This window comes from Littorina saxatilis, linkage group LG1 (assembly GCF_037325665.1).
Source record: "Littorina saxatilis isolate snail1 linkage group LG1, US_GU_Lsax_2.0, whole genome shotgun sequence".
NCBI lineage: Eukaryota > Metazoa > Mollusca > Gastropoda > Littorinimorpha > Littorinidae > Littorina > Littorina saxatilis.
The window spans coordinates 75,220,225-75,236,908 of record NC_090245.1 but is presented as its reverse complement, the minus strand read 5'-3'; the positions used below and the strand labels follow the sequence as shown (position 1 = coordinate 75,236,908).

At 43.8% G+C, this 16,684-nt stretch overlaps 1 protein-coding gene and 1 long non-coding RNA gene across 2 annotated transcripts in view; both read left to right on the top strand.

The window, feature by feature from the left end:
- The first annotated feature begins 1,201 nt into the window (after positions 1 to 1,201).
- On the top strand, positions 1,202 to 3,805 carry LOC138979490 (uncharacterized). The gene is made up of 3 exons (XR_011460054.1): positions 1,202 to 1,406; positions 1,969 to 2,017; positions 3,574 to 3,805. It is a non-coding gene; the product is annotated as an uncharacterized lncRNA (long non-coding RNA).
- A 456-nt stretch (positions 3,806 to 4,261) lies between these two features.
- Positions 4,262 to 16,684, top strand: part of LOC138979364 (protein kinase C gamma type-like) — a 34,347-nt gene continuing 21,924 nt past the window's right edge. Inside the window, exons 1-7 of the mRNA XM_070352072.1 lie at positions 4,262 to 4,359; positions 5,045 to 5,188; positions 6,943 to 7,113; positions 7,429 to 7,520; positions 9,120 to 9,182; positions 11,367 to 11,502; positions 16,113 to 16,193. Of these exons, the coding sequence (XP_070208173.1) occupies positions 4,279 to 4,359; positions 5,045 to 5,188; positions 6,943 to 7,113; positions 7,429 to 7,520; positions 9,120 to 9,182; positions 11,367 to 11,502; positions 16,113 to 16,193 (768 nt within the window). The 5' untranslated portion in view covers positions 4,262 to 4,278. The remainder of the gene's footprint in view (positions 4,360 to 5,044; positions 5,189 to 6,942; positions 7,114 to 7,428; positions 7,521 to 9,119; positions 9,183 to 11,366; positions 11,503 to 16,112; positions 16,194 to 16,684) is intronic.

The following is a 16,684-nucleotide window of genomic DNA, read 5'->3' as shown; positions in this document are numbered from 1 at the left end:
CAAACAAATATAACAAAATAGTCTTTTTTTCGTGGAAGTTGATAATTTCACTTATTTTCACTCTGTTTTTCATAAGTTTCTTTAGTTTTGTGGTGTGCTTCAAATAATGCTCTTATCAACCCAAAACAGACAAACCTAGAGCATATTTTAATTAGTCTGACTTGCACACTAGTTGTATGATGTTATTTTGAAGTATAGGGGGCTTTTTACAGTATTCGTGAAGGCCGCTTCACAGGTCCATTTGTGATTTTTTTTCTGTATCTAATTCACTCTAATTAGGCCTTACGGTTAACCTAAGAGAGAAGGTCTACCAAAAACAAAATGAAACTTCTTCACAAGAAACAAGATAGTTATCAGCATGAAACAAAAAGTGGTCCATATTAGGAGCCCTTGCTTCCCCAACGACACAGGTCACAACAAAGCTGACCTGCATTCTTATTTAAACCTGTTCGGAGTCTTGTTCATTTTCAAGTAGACTTCACTGATGATGAAGTTATTAAAATAAAAGAAAACACACCAGTAACCAGGTTAGGTACGTTTATATCTATAATCAACATTTCGGCACGTTACTGCCTTCTTCGGGATGGTAAGCTAATGGAGAGAATGGAATGACGGCACGTGACATACAGTGTAATGAATTTTTATGATGATTAATGACGTCATATTGTTTCTCATATGACAATATGACGTCATATTACTTAACAATGAAGTTATTAATCAGAGGAAAGTTTCAATTGAATTTTTTTTTAAATATTAAAATATATATATATATATATATATATAGTTATACATGTAATACTTTTGACGAACTTGTTCTCTTCTTAGCCACACATTGAAATGTGAACATTGATCGCGAGATATGTCATACTTGTATGTACCTTTAAACATATTTTCAGAGTAATTATTCATACGTCCAAATAACAGGAGGATAAAACTGAAGTGGAAAGGCTATCTCTTGGAGATCGGGGTCCTGATTTGGCCTATTATGGTCCGCTGGACCCAAAAAGCAACAGCTAACTAACTAACTATCTCTTGGAGATCGGGTCTTCGGCGTGAACGTGTTCGAAGTCTCTTGTCAGGTGTCCCTTTCCACAGGCACTCGTCACGTGGTGGGCGGGGCCTATGTCTTGGGTGTCACTTGTGATGGACGGTCGTCTTTTCTTATCTTATGGTAGTGGTCTTGAGAGCGCACAGGCCCCGCCCACTTTGATCCCGACCCGCTCGTGACCGACGAGTGCCTGTGAGGCTGTGTCCCTTTCCGCCGACTGACGCCCCTCAGTCTCAGTCATGGTCGGAATTTGACGTCACTACACAAATGACGAAAGCTGTCAAACTTGGAACTTCTGTAAAATTCTGAATTTCAGACGATTTTCTGTGTCAAAATCAGTCGCAAAAGACAAAATGCCGTACGTATACTTCTCTGTTTATTTTAAACCTTGGTTTGGTGTGAATGTTAATGTGTATATCTTCACATAATTCGCTGTAATCAGAACTTTTTAGGAGCATGCTCGCTAGAAAAGCTATGGAATTTGTTCATTAGGCCTATTGATAAAAAAAAAGCCTTTTGATTCTTGCACACACACACACACACGCACGCACGCGCGCACACACGCACGCACACACACAGACACACACACACACACACACTCACGCCACACACGGACGAACGAACACACAGACACACACACGCACAGACACACACACACACACACACACACTCGTCCCCCCCACACACGTACATAAACCACAGAGATATATAGAATATTCTATATCTCTGTGACATAAACACACACTACTATGTTCTCTATAATAGAACCTACGTCTCCCCAAAGGAGACTTAGAACCTCTGGCCAACCAACAACCCACCCCCCCCCCCCCCCCCACACCTTCCCCCACCCCCACCCCCTCTCTACCCCTCCTCCTCAGGTGTTCTCGAAAGGGGCTTTTACTGTATTTTTTTTTTTCAAGTTACAGAAACGACGAAGCGAGTGTGGACGGAGAACTTCTCGAGAATGTGGTAACGCACAATTCACTCAAAACGAGTCTCATACCGATAGACGATGTTCGCAATAACTCTGTCGGGTGTATTTATTGGCGGCGGAACAGTTGCGCTCTGCCAAAATAGTGAGGCAAACTCACGCCGCTGCCGATAAATCAATGATGTCATCACAGGGCACAATGAGGTCCGATGGGCAATGTCCGCTCAATATTATGCTCTTCCCTGCCATCATGAGTGCGTTCCTCTACTATTCTGCTTCTTCGTTCATGGGCTGAAAATCACACAACTTTTACGTGTATGAGTGACCGTTTTTACCCCGCCATTTAGGCAGCCATACGCCGCTTTCGGGGGATGCATGCTTGGTATTTTCGTGGTTATATAACCCACCTAACTGAGACATGGATTACAGGATCTTTTCCGTGCGTACTTGGTCTTGTGCGTGTGTGAACACAAAGGGGGGGGGGGGGGTAAGGCACAAGCAGGTCTGCACATTAGTTGACCAGGGACATCGGGCAAATCTCCACCCTTAACCCAGCAGTCGCAGCCGGGATTCCAACTCTCGACCTTCCACTTAGTGTCTTTAGCACGTTCACTAAGCCCGGCATTACATTAGTGGCTACGTGTCTTCGCTTAACTGCTTCTGCGGCCAATAAAAACGCAGCAATACACCACACAGAGTTATTCCGGAATTAGTCAAAATAAGGGCTATTGCTGCCTTCTTTCACTCAGGGAACGTGTTTGTGTGTGTGTGTGTGTGTGTGTGTGTGTGTGTGTTTGTCTGTGTGTGTCTGTGAGTGTGTGTGTGTGTGTACGGTGTGTGTGTGTCTGTCTGTCTGTGTGTGACGGTGTGTGTGTCTGTCTGTGTGTCTCTCTGTCTGTGAGTGCGTGTGTGTGTCTGTTTGTGTGTCTATGTGTGTTTTCAAATTGTATATAGAATCTTCTTGTTTTGACAGTCAACAGTAAACAAGCACTGGTTGTCTTGTTTTCAGAATACTCACTGTCCTTTAAATTGCTCTTTCATTAATAGAGCTTACTACAGCAGCCCATCATAAACTGATCTTAGTTTCGTAGTTATTTGAATGCCAACTCCAACCAAATACTGATTGTCTCCCTTGTGAGTCATGGAGACTGTCATTTGATCAGCCGCAGAAGAAGGCATCCAGCTCAGGGATCTTCAGGGGCGGACGAGGGGGGGGGGGGGGGGGGGGGGGGGGGTTCTGGGGTTTCCGGTTTCCCCCCAGCCAAAAAATAAAAATATTTTTATGGTGCATTTCTTTATTTTACATTGAGTTTCAATTTTTGGGGTATTAATCAGTGACAAAATCTGCTGCCTGAAACTGGTAATGATCATCCTCAGAATGCACCAGATTGCACCATTTTGCATCCTTTTTTTCAAAATTTTCCGGGGGGGCATGCCTCGGGACCCCCCTAGCAAGCTAGGCGCTTCGCACCGTCGGCTCGGCGCTTCGCGCCTTCACACCCATATCTTCACAATATACTTTTGGAACCCCCCCCCCCCCCCCCCCCATAAAATGAACTGATCCGCCCCTGATCTTGGTACGTCACCGACGCAGGCAGGCGCCTCCGGGGCTGTTTCAGACAGTGCTGTGGCCACCGATCACAAACAATCCATCTGCCCGGAGACAATGTTCCAATCCTCGCAGCCCAAGACTTTCCCCAGAAGCGACAGCATCTTCGACGACACCCCTTTCGCCCAGATCCAACATCACGTCCATCATCACACGCATCAGCACCTCTACACTATGGAGGCCGCCATGACGCCCAGCGCGGACGAGCGAAACCAGGGCCAAGGCTAGTATATTATATTGGGGGTGGGAGGGGTGTATGTGAAGATTGGTGGTTATAGGGGTGCTTGTGTGTGTGTGTGCGCGTGTGTGTGTGGTTGTGTGTGCGTGCGGGGGGGGGGAGAAGGTGTTCAGTCACCACCCGCATCATCAACGCCATATGCCCAGTTCAGGACGTAATGTAATTGAACGGGTCACACGGGAGGCGAGCAATCGATATCTGCCAATATTGAATGCAAAAACGGAGCCGAACGGTCTGACATAGGCCAAATCACCGACAAATCACCGGAGTTCTGAGCGATCAAACGTGTGACAAACAGATAGAGGGACAGACAGACGGACACCAAAAGGCCTTTTGCTAATATAGATTAATTAAAGGAGTAACCAAAGGGTCATTTTCCATGCATTGTTTTAACTGTATGGGCAGTTCAGAATCTTATGTCTTCAGATTCCGGTGGCTCGCCGACACAGGGAATGGATGCGGCGTCGGAAATTAACCTGGCTCCGGAAATGTGGGAACCCGACTATCCTGTGCTCACTCCCGACTTCTATGACGTGAGGGTTGTGTCTAGTGCTGTGTGTGTGTGTGTGTGTGTGTGTGTGTTATCTTAAAAATCTTTCTGGTATGACGCCTAACATAATCAAATGACTTTAAGATACCGTGTGTATTTTACATCATGTGTTGAAAGAAAGTTTGAAGGCAATGCGATGAGGATTTACTGAAAATGTACAGATGATTTTTTTTCTCATTACTCCTTAAAACGCATACACCGATTCAGCAAGACACAAGGCAAGATAGGTGAACAAAACTGACTGATGTGTTGGATACAAATTGGATTGTTCATTCCTATGACATGCCAAACTGATTCCGTTTTTAGCTGTTCTGATTTGTTGTTGATTTTAACGCTGCAACCTTGCTTTCGTGAATTTGATTTGGGGGTTGTCTGCGCTGTAGGTTCCACTGTAATGACACTGCCTCATGTAAAATGAATCTGTTGAATATGGTAAGAGAATGGATGGCCTTTCCAGTCGTATAACAGGTGTTTTTTTCCATAACAAAAATGTCTAGTTCTTTTATATGACGTGTAGTATATATATATACTCTGTAAATATTCTGTTACAAAATATTCTGCATTCAAACCCGCTCAGTTTGTGGGTCGAGTGAAAGAGTTTAGGCCTACCCGCCCTGACTTGCATAACGGGCAGTAAAGTAAGTAAGGTTGTGCAACTTGTTTGTCAGAACCAAGGGCGTGTGGTGAGAAAACTGCGCAGGAACTCAGAGAAGGTAGCAGAGAATGAAGTGCCTGTGGACGATAAGCGTTTCGCGCCGACCAGGCTGTTCTTCCGGATCAACCGTGTCATGTGGCGCGGCTACTTTTCTATGGTAAGCTGTTTGCTTCAAGTGTGCGAATTTCTTCTAAAAACAAAAGGCCCCGCTGGTTTGACTGTAAGAGACTCGTACATGCCAACAGTGGACAGTGAACAAATTTCATCTTGAACCAACCATACGATGTGAAGCGGTTATTTATCTATGGTAAGCCTTTTGGTTCAAGTGTGCGAATTACTTTGAATGATGATGATGATGATGATGATGATGATGATGATGATGATGATGATGATGATAAGGAAGAGGAGGAGAGGACATGATTACGGTGTGACCGGTGGCCATCAACATGTTTTTCCATCTATTATCCAGGTATGCGGGGTAACCAGTAGAAAGTAGCCATGACGATGATCAGCAAAACCGCCTTTAATGTCTTGTCGCCTCTTTCAACTGTTACGTTATCTTGTTGAAATGTCTGTTCGTGCATTCATCAAGTTTTGGAGGTCTTTAGGGATGTAATCAAAAGAAAGTGGCTTTTAAGATGAACAGCTTGACGTTAAGCATGATGCTATGCAACCAGAAGAAGGTGACCATTAAGATGATACAGTGTGAAATGTAATGAGTGATACAGTGTAAAATGTAAAATGTGGATCTATATGTCAGGTGCTGGAGAGCGTGATGCGTTGCAACCAGAAGAAGATGGCCATCAAGACGATACAGTGTGAAATGTAATGTGTAGATCTATATGTCAGGAGCTGGAGGGCGTGATGCGCTGCAACCAGAAGGTGGCCATCAAGACGATACAGTGTGAAATGTAATGTGTAGATCTATGTGTCAGGTGCTGGAGGGCGTGATGCGCTGCAACCAGAAGGTGGCCATCAAGATGATACAGTGTGGAATGTAATATCTTGATTTACTCGTCAGGTGCTGGAGGGCGTGATGCGTTGCAACCAGAAGAAGATGGCCATCACGATGATACAGTGTGAAATGTAGTGAGTGGATCTATATGTCAGGTGCTGGAGGGCGTGATGCGTTGCAACCAGAAGAAGATGGCCATCACGATGATACAGTGTGAAATGTAGTGAGTGGATCTATATGTCAGGTGCTGGAGGGCGTGATGCGTTGCAACCAGAAGAAGATGGCCATCACGATGATACAGTGTGAAATGTAGTGAGTGGATCTATATGTCAGGTGCTGGAGGGCGTGATGCGTTGCAACCAGAAGAAGATGGCCATCACGATGATACAGTGTGAAATGTAGTGAGTGGATCTATATGTCAGGTGCTGGAGGGCGTGATGCGTTGCAACCAGAAGAAGATGGCCATCACGATGATACAGTGTGACATTTAGTGAGTGGATCCATATGTCAGGTGCTGGAGGGCGTGATGCGTTGCAACCAGAAGAAGATGGCCATCACGATCATACAGTGTGAAATGTAGTGAGTGGATCTATATGTCAGGTGCTGGAGGGCGTGATGCGTTGCAACCAGAAGAAGATGGCCATCACGATGATACAGTGTGAAATGTAGTGAGTGGATCTATATGTCAGGTGCTGGAGGGCGTGATGCGTTGCAACCAGAAGAAGATGGCCATCACGATGATACAGTGTGAAATGTAGTGAGTGGATCTATATGTCAGGTGCTGGAGGGCGTGATGCGTTGCAACCAGAAGAAGATGGCCATCACGATGATACAGTGTGAAATGTAGTGAGTGGATCTATATGTCAGGTGCTGGAGGGCGTGATGCGTTGCAACCAGAAGAAGATGGCCATCACGATGATACAGTGTGAAATGTAGTGAGTGGATCTATATGTCAGGTGCTGGAGGGCGTGATGCGTTGCAACCAGAAGAAGATGGCCATTAAGATGATCAGCAAGACGTGTACCGACGACAAGAGGAACCAGGTGATCACGGAGCACAGGATCCTCTCCAACCACAGCAGGGCCTCGTCCTTCGTCGTAGATCTCCACTCCTCATTCCAGACACCCGTGAGACAACGTAGATGTTAGTTACGGAGTTTACGTCATTGTTCTTGTCCACTTACGATCTCATGATGGACGTAAACATATTGCGATTACATTGCAATTATGACATTGACGTTTTGTTTTGTCATACATTAAACGTGTCAATAACCTACCATTATTTTTTTTTAAATCGTTTCATTGCAATCACTACTTTCATAATGTGTGCGCGCGGGTGCGTGTGTGTGTGTGTGTGTGTATGCGAGCGCGCCAGCACGCGTGCGTGCATGCATGTGTACTTGTGCGCGCGCGTGTGTCTGTCTTAAATGACCTACTTTCTAGTTGCACGTGTACCTGATCATGGAGTTCATTGAGGGCGGTACACTGGAGCAAAGACTGCGCGCGGTGGGCGTGCATCCAGAGCGGGTGGTGGTGTGAGTACATCATTCTGCAACATTCAGTCACTCACTTCAATTAGTCCACCTCAAATTCCTTCTTTTGTGAACGACTGGGTACATCTTTTACATTGGATATGAGGAAAAGCAGATCATCATACATGTAGATAATATACCTGGGATATGAGCTATTCGTCGCTGTAACTCACAAACCTCGTATCTCAACTTTTTGCTGTTTTGAGAAAAACGAAAAAAAAAACTGTTTTGAAAAACCACTGCTTCCAATACAACTTCAATTCATGGGTTTATATTTTCATTCAATTAAAAGAATATTGAGATAAAGGAGCTTTTTATCCAAAGGAGTCATCCAGAAGTGGTATATACATACGAGTTTTTTTTATGCAAGCTAAAAATACAACTAATTAACTGCAGGAACCCCGTATCTTTCATATTATGACATTGTTTCCGTCAAAGTGTGGCACGAAAACCTCATAAGTTTAACTTGAGCGGTTTTTTTTTGGCCGCTCACTTCAAAGAAATGAAGATACGAGTTTTCTTCCAAAGAACTTTTCTTCACTCAGTTTAGAAAGCAGTTGGAGCTACGAGCTTTTATCACCACACGGGCAACATAATAAGGTAGCTTACTATTTTTTTAGTTCCAAAACCTCAAAAATTGAGATACGAGGTTTGTGAATTACAGCGACGTATTGCATCGTTACACTTCCGGACTGACTTAAAGCTGAAAAGTAGCGCTAAAACTAATTAACTGACTTTTGAAAGAAAAAGGGGTCACAATTCAGCTCCGATCGATGATAAGTAATGTTTAACGCCCTCACTTGTGCTGTGAGTCACTGTGTGCTCCATAAAAGCCAAAGACATGTTTACAAAAACATGGAATTTATTATATGATAAAGGAGCACATCAAGATAAACTTTTAAATGTGCTCTTATAGGCAAAAGAATAAAGCGGCGGACAATATTGTAAATTAAGTTTGAATTATTGTCACAGTGTCTCAGTCAGTTGCATTTTGGCAGCTTTAGATTTAAGTCCACTACAAAACATTTGAGGATGATAACAATACCGGTTTTGACATGTCTGTTGGTCGGTCTGCATCTCTGCAGGGCCGGACTAGGCTAAGAGGAGGGGGGGGTTGCCAGTGGTGGTCCAGGGGGATGTTCCCCCTGGCGGGGTCAAGGGGCAGAGCCCCTTGTGGGGGTCAGGGGGCAAAGCCCCCTGAAGCTGATGGGTAGGTCATATTCTGAGATAGGAAAATGGTCGCTCCTTGCATGAAACGGCATAAAATAAACAATAATAAAAAATGTTTTAAATAAGTGAGGTACATGTTTAGGCTAGGGGGGGAGGGGGGTTGCGCAACCCCCATAACCCCCCCGGTAGTCCGGCCCTGCTCTGTCTGTTTCTGTCTGTCTTCCAGATTATATATGTGACAGGGAGACTACCGTCGCCCTTCACAGCAGACTCTGCACAGTTGTTCGCCTTAGAAGTTGCGAGCTATTTATAGCTCGCAAGGCAATACCTGTGGATTGTAGAGTTCTGTTTGTGATGGGGTCTGGCATGATTGAGGTGGTTCAGCACTCGGTTTCATATATATAACTGACTCTCAGCTGTTATCGTTTTCAGGTTTTACATGGCAGAAATATGCTTGGGATTGTTCTTCTTGCATCAGCGAGGTATTCTGCACAGGTAAGCAATTGAACAACCAGAGTCTACTTTAATTTATGTCACATAATGAATGACAGACTGACATAAACTGTGTAAAAGAGAGAGAGAGAGAGAGAGAGAGAGAGAGAGAGAGAGAGAGAGAGAGACCAAACAAATGGTTAGTCCTCTCTCTATTAATGGAAGAGCCGGAGCCTACTTTAATTTATGTCATTTAATGACTGACAGACTGACATAAACTGCCCCCCCCCCCCCACTCTCTCTCTCTCTCTCTCTCTCTCTCTCTCTCTCTCTCTCTCTCTCTCTCTCTCTCTCTCTCTCTACCAGCTTGTACTTATAATTACTCGCATAGTATGCATTTGATTTTATAACCACATATGTATGCTCTTCATGCCTCATCTTCATCATCATCGTCATCATCATTATCATCGTCATCTTTATCATCACGTGCTGAAGTTTTCTGACCTCCTTTTCGGCTTTTGTTGGTAATCTTTTTAACTTTTAAATTTTTAAATTTTATCATTGTGTGTTTGTGCGTCCCAAGGACAGATTGTAAGAAAAGGCGTAGCCTTAAATCTTAATCCTTGTTAAATAAAGTTCAATTCAATTCTCTCTCTCTCTCTCTCTCTCTCTCTCTCTCTCTCTCTCTCTCTCTCTCTCTCTCTCTCTCTCTCTCACACGCGAAAGATCTTTTCTGTCTCAGTGACGAGAGGACCACGCAGCTTGTTTTCATCATAAACTAATGACATCATGAGCGCCACGTATTTAGCACATCGTCTCTAGGTCAAACACTGAGCCAGGTGTGAAGTGGTGTGTAGAAATATATTTTCAAACATTTTTTTAAGGATACCTCTCTTTGCGATCGGGTACACCACAGTAGATATATGTCTTACGCTTTCCTTTCTTTGCCACTACTACAGAAAACGTGTGCAAGATTCAGTGTATGTTACACGCTTTGGAGCATGGCAAGAACGGAGTCAAACTCGCAATCGTTCCCCCAAAAGCTCTTAAATGCACACATGGCTTTCATTTCTCCCGCTTTAACTCATTTCTTCTCTTTACACATTCTTCAACACTGAGATTGCTGCAAATTAACGGCATCCCAGCCGACAGTACTGTTTCCATACGCGAGTTTAGCTGCCATTGAAAAGTGACCCCCCGCGGGTTAGGGGGAAGAATTTACCCGATGCTCCCCAGCATGTCGTAAGAGGCGACTAACGGATTCTGTTTCTACCTTTACCCTTGTTAAGTGTTTCTTGTATAGAATATAGTCAATGTTTGTAAAGGTTTTAATCAAGCAGTATGTAAGAAATGTTAAGTCCTTTGTACTGGAAACTTGCATTCTCCCAGTAAGGTAATATATTGTGCTACGTTGCAAGCCCCTGGAGCATTTTTTATTAGTGCTTTTGTGAACAAGAAACAATTAACAAGTGGCTCTATCCCATCTTCTCCCCCACCCCCGTCGCGATATAACCTTCGTGGTTGAAAACGACGTGAAACACCAAATACAGAAATAAAGAAAGGCTTGCTCATGGGGCCTGTCAGTCTGAATTATGAAGGACAGAGTTGTGTACAGAGAAGACAAAGTGAGCGTAAAGAACAAATTATTTGCGCATTCAGACACAGAAAGACGTCATCAAGAAATCGATGCTTCAAACGAAACAGACTGTGACTACATTCGCACAAACCGAAACGTCATTCATAGTTGTTCAGTCACTTCCATGAAAGAAGTAGATCTCTCCACAATCATGGCTGAAGTGGTTAGCTTGTCAAAGCGTGAGTACGTAAAACGTGTTTGTTCTCTCCTTCAAGAATTTCTTGTATGTGTTTTGGGGTTCTTGTGCGTTTACGGTTCGCCCGTCCGGGTTATCGACTACACACGGAAGTCATCGTGGGGCCGTGCGGACCCATGCTTCTCATTTCCTTCTTTGAGAAACATGGGTCCGCACGGCCCCACGATGTTTGTAGTCTAAATATGACTTTTTTGTGTGTTAATTACTTCTCGCTGAAATTTTAGGACCTAAGAGCTTTTAAGGTGCCTGAGGCATTCTTAAAAGCTCATTAAAAAATTCCAACTAGTTTAAGAGATATTTGCAATTAAACACCCTTCTGGGCTCACACGGACCCACGACCACCGGCGAAGGTTAAGCAGATGGAGTGGGGAAACTTGCTTTGTGGCGTTGTGCTGAATCGCACCGCCATTTGCAGGGACCTGAGACTGAAAAACGTGATGATAAAGCAAGATGGTCACATACGAATCATTGACTTTGGGCTGGCCAAGACCAACATGAAGAACAACTTCACCGATACCATGGTTGGGACCGTCAAGGAAATGGCTCCGGAGGTGACAGCTTCATTATTATTTATTTATTTATTCATTTATTTCTTTATGTATTTTGTTTTTGTAGTGCATCTTATACATGCTTCTTGAATCGATACTTTTCATCTTTGACATCGAATACTGTCTTCTCTTTAAGGGGGGGGGGGGATAATAAGAGTGTGGGAAGTGTTGATTTACAATTGTTTACGACTTGATGATGCGTGTTACTTGTTGGAAGCGGCCCATGCTTTTACCAATGTTACCTTATTATATTAATCAGTGCGTTTCTAGAATTAAAAATACCATCGGTACGGTGTGAGTAAGGCCAACAACAACAAAATAGTCTGTTTACGGTATCCCGACCGACCCTATTTTTTCGCGCGAGCCTGGACTTTTTTATGGCATTTGGGAGAAAAAAAATCTTTGTTTTTTGGCAAAATAACTTAAAAATATGGGTTTTTTTAAGAAGAAAAAAATAAAAAAAATAATCCCGACATCCCGACCTACCGACCCTATTTTTTTTTGTCTATATGTTACCGTAAACAGACTATTTTTTTGTTGGCCTAATCATTCCTAGTACTGTGCACACCTTGTGGTTTGGCACTGGATAAGAACAGCCATCCACCTGGACACTTCCTAGTAATCAACATGAGGCAAGTTCGTAAGTTGGCCAAAAAATTATTGCAACAAATTTCAAACCCAAATTAAAGCATTAATTCATGTGTCATTTCATTAAACTGAATATGCCAGTTAAGACCGTTCACTTAACGTTCAGGATCACCTTTTGGATTAAATATTTCTTTTACAGGGATCACGTGACCGCCGCTCAAGTAAGTGACCGCCGCTCAACTAAGGGTACCCTCAAAATCGACCAGACAAAAACGGAAGAGCCGAATGAAAAATTGACAAGAAATCACAATAGGCAAATCTTTGCAACTTTGACATACGAGAAGAAAGTCAAACCAATTATCTACCCTGAACAGAATGTTTTGTTTTGCTACCTTGCGTATTTCGCGTGCTATGCTATTCCTACTGATGCAGGTGTCGATCGCAAGAGCGGTCAAAAACGGAACGTTTTACGTCAATTTTTATGGGTATCATGTCAAAAAGCGCTACATTTTAGCAATGACTTGGTGGATTTCTTTGAAACTTTCGGAATATTTTACCAACATACTAGAGATACTTCGTGCAAAAGTTTGGATCGTTACGGTTGTTTATCCAGATGTGACGCAATGTTTCGGAAAGTGTTGTTAAACTTGTCATAGGACTGTTCCCTTGGGTCCAAAAAATTAATGACTTTGTATATATCCACAAATAAATGATTGATACAGATTCTGTCTAAGTTTCATTTGCGTGTAGCCGCTGGCGTTAATTTGGTAGTCATGCAAACACATGAGAAAAAATGGAACGTTCACGCTGTTTCGCGCTTATAGCTGTTATCGCTTGGTGCCTTCTTAAAACATGCTACGGTCACGCTTGGCTGGGCATCGCTGTTGCACCAGAATCATCTATATCTATATACGGCTTGTGTGTGTGTGTCTGTCTGTCTTTCTGTCTGTCTGTCTGTCTGTGTGTTCGCGATGTACGGCCAAAGTTCTCGATGGATCTGCTTCAAATTTGGTGGGCATATTCAGGTAGACCCCGGACACAATCTGGTCGATGAAAATTTTGAACACGTGCTCTAAGCGCGGCGCGGTGAACCGATTTTGGTTTTTCGGTTCATTCATTCAGATCCATTCCCAGTAACTCTTCCTTATCTTCTCCAGTGTTTTGCGCGTTTATCTCCCTTCTTTCGTGTGGCGTCAATCACGTACGGTATTTGTAAGAATACTGAATGAGAAAGTTTGATCTTCCAATCACAGCTACGGTATCATCCTCAACTCAGGTCAAAATGAGTACGGCTCATTCTCTGAGATAACTGGCGATAGCCGTTGAGCGATGGCTGATCAGAATGCTACGGTATGACAAGCAGCTTCAGATATTTCCGTTACTATTTTTAGAAGGTCACTGCACTGTCCAGAACGCTTTCCTTGCACCCGTAAGTTGTCCTCACTGTAAAAGTGCAAAGGAGGAATCTATTTATAGCCACGCAAAAATCCACTGTCATCTCTCTCTCTCTCTCTCTCTCTCTCTCTCTCTCTCTCTCTCTCTCTCTATATATATATATATATATATATATATATATATATATATATATATATATATATATATATATATATATACGACTAGTGTCTGTGTGTCTGTCTGTCTGTCTGTCTGTGCGCGATGCACGGCCAAAGTTCTCAATGGATCTGCTTCAAATTTGGTGGGCATATTCAGGTACACCCGGGACACAACCTGGTCGATGAGATATTTCAACACGTGCTCTCAGCGCGCAGCGCTGAACCGATTTTGTTTTTTGTGCTGAACCGATTTTGTTTTTTTTTGTCTGGATCCACTACCAGTAACTCTTCCTTATCTTCTCCAGTGTTTTTAGCCGCGATTATCTCCCTTCCTCCGTGCGGTGCGCCGGCTATAGCCGGGTCCCCGGCGGAGCCGGGTATTCGGATCGACGTCTTCCCGGCGCAGCCGTACCCGGCGAAGCGGGTATTCATCTAGTATATATATATACGGCTTCTCTCTGTGTGTGTGTGTGTGTGTGTGTGTGTGTGTGTGTGTGTGTGTGTGTGTGTGTGTGTGTGTGTGTGTGTGTGTGTGTGTGTGTGTGCGTGTGTGTAGGCAACACCTGTGGATTTTACAGTTCTGTTTGTGATGGGGTCTGGCGGCTTTTGTCTCTCTGAATGTTCTTGCCTTCCTTTGTGAAGGCGTAACAGTTTTTATAGGGCTTACAAATAAGCTCTAAAATTCTCAATCCTGTTTGATTGGACTTCTCCTCCAAAGGTGATTGTGGTGTTTCGGCACTCGGTTACATAAGTATTGCAATTCGTGTACAAAATCCCTCCCATCTTCAATATATTGCCACTAATACTACCCCTCTCATCGTAAATATTCTGCATCAAATTTGGTGGCCATATTCAGGTGGACCCCGGCCACAAACTGGTGGATGAAAATTTTCAACACGTGCTCTAAGCCGGCGAACCGCCACGCTGCATACTCTGTCTCGCGATCCACCCGGCGAAGCCGGGTATTCCTCTAGTCGCTTAAATATGTAGCGTGTTTACAGGCCCAGCAAATTTGCGTCAGTGCTTACACGCACATAAAACTTTAGCAGTGTGTGTATCAATCATTTTTCAAAAGACATGCAAAGTCATTATTTTTTTGGACCCAAGGGAACAATCCTATGACGAGATTAAAAACTTCTTTCGAAAAATTGCATAACATTTTAACAAACACCTGTAACAATCCATAATTTCGCTCGAAATATCTCTAGTATGTTGGTAAAATATTCCGAAAGTTTGAAAGCAATCCACCAAATCATTGCTAAAGTGCAGACTTTTTTGTCATGATACCCCTAAAAAATGACACAAAAAGTCCCGTTTTTGACCGCTCTTGCGATCGACACCTGCATCAGTAGGAATAGCATAGCACGCGAAATACGCAAGGTAGCAAAACAAAACAATCTATTCAGGGTAGATAATTGGTTTGACTTTCTTCTCGTATGTCAAAGTTGCAAAGTTTTGCCTTTTGTTCAAGTTAGTGGAGTTTCAAGTTCACGGCGGGGTCATATATATGAGTAAAGAGATGAAATATAATATTAGCATATTCACTGACGTCTTTGAAGCTAGAGCACCCTGGCTGGTTTTCGTGTAGTACGAGATTCTTTTTCTTTTTTTTTTAATGTTTATGGTCGACATGTGTCATTTGTGAAATTAATTCAGCCCAAAAATTAGACTCTTTGCAGAAAGTTGTCAGACTGTTTATTTTGAATGCTCTTTTCACATGTGAAAGCATGACCAGATCTGTGCTGGTGAACGTGATTGTGGACGTGAGAAGGACTGTACCTTTAACCACTGTGTGGGTATTTTCAGATGCACCACCGCACCCTTTACAACAAGTCGGCGGACTACCGGCACCTTTAACCACTGTGTGGGTATTTTCAGATGCACCACCGCACCCTGTACAACAAGGCGGTGGACTAGCTACTGGTACCTTTAACCACTGTGTGGGTATTTTCAGATGGACCACCGCACCCTGTACTACAAGTCGGTGGACTACCTGCACTTTTAACCACTGTGGGTATTTTCAGATGCACCACCGCGCCCTGTACAACAAGGCGGTGGACTACTAGTATCTTTAACAACTGTGTGGGTATTTTCAGATGCACCACCGCACCCTGTACAACAAGGCGGTGGACTAGCTACTGGTACATTTAACCACGGTGTGGGTATTTTCAGATGCACCACCGCACCCTTTACAACAAAGCGGTGGACTAGCTACTGGTACCTTTAACCACTGTGTGGGTATTTTCAGATGCACCACCGCCCCCAGTACAACAAGGCGATGGACTACTGGTACCTTTAACCACTGTGTTGGTATTTTCAGATGCACCACCGCACCCTGTACAACAAGGCGGTGGACTAGCTACTGGTACCTTTAACCACTGTGTGGGTATTTTCAGATGCACCACCGCACCCTGTACAACAAGGCGGTGGACTAGCTACTGGTACCTTTAACCACTGTGTGGGTATTTTCAGATGCACTACCGCACAATGTACAACAAGTCGGTGGACTACTGGTCAATGGGAATCATGCTCTACACCATGGTGCACGGAGAGGTCAGTGACGTCACAAATATGCAGTAGTCAAATCCTACCTCAAAAAACATGCTTAAAGCCACAGTCTTTCCTGTGTGAACGTTACTGATCGACAAGAGACTCCGTGACAGGGCAGCACTCTACGCTTACTGTGATAATATATTCTGGCGTCAACCAGGCCCGAGAACTGCTTCACCTGCGGTGTTGGCCCGCCAGGTAGTTGCTAACAAGCGCAACCTGGGCACCTTCAAAGTCGCATTCGTAAAGTGAGTGACACTCGCCTGTGTGGTTCCCGCCTTCTCATTGCAACCATAGCAATTTCACTCTGGGTAGGAACCGGCCGTAGCCCAAAAAACCCACATTACTTTGATGGGATTCGAACCCACGACCTCCCGTTGCGCTAACCACTGCGCTATGGGGGCCGGTTCATGTCGGTCTTTAAAGTGGATCAACACAACAAGATACACACCAGACAAAGGAGAACATAGTAAGGGTGGTCGCTAAGCTTCAGA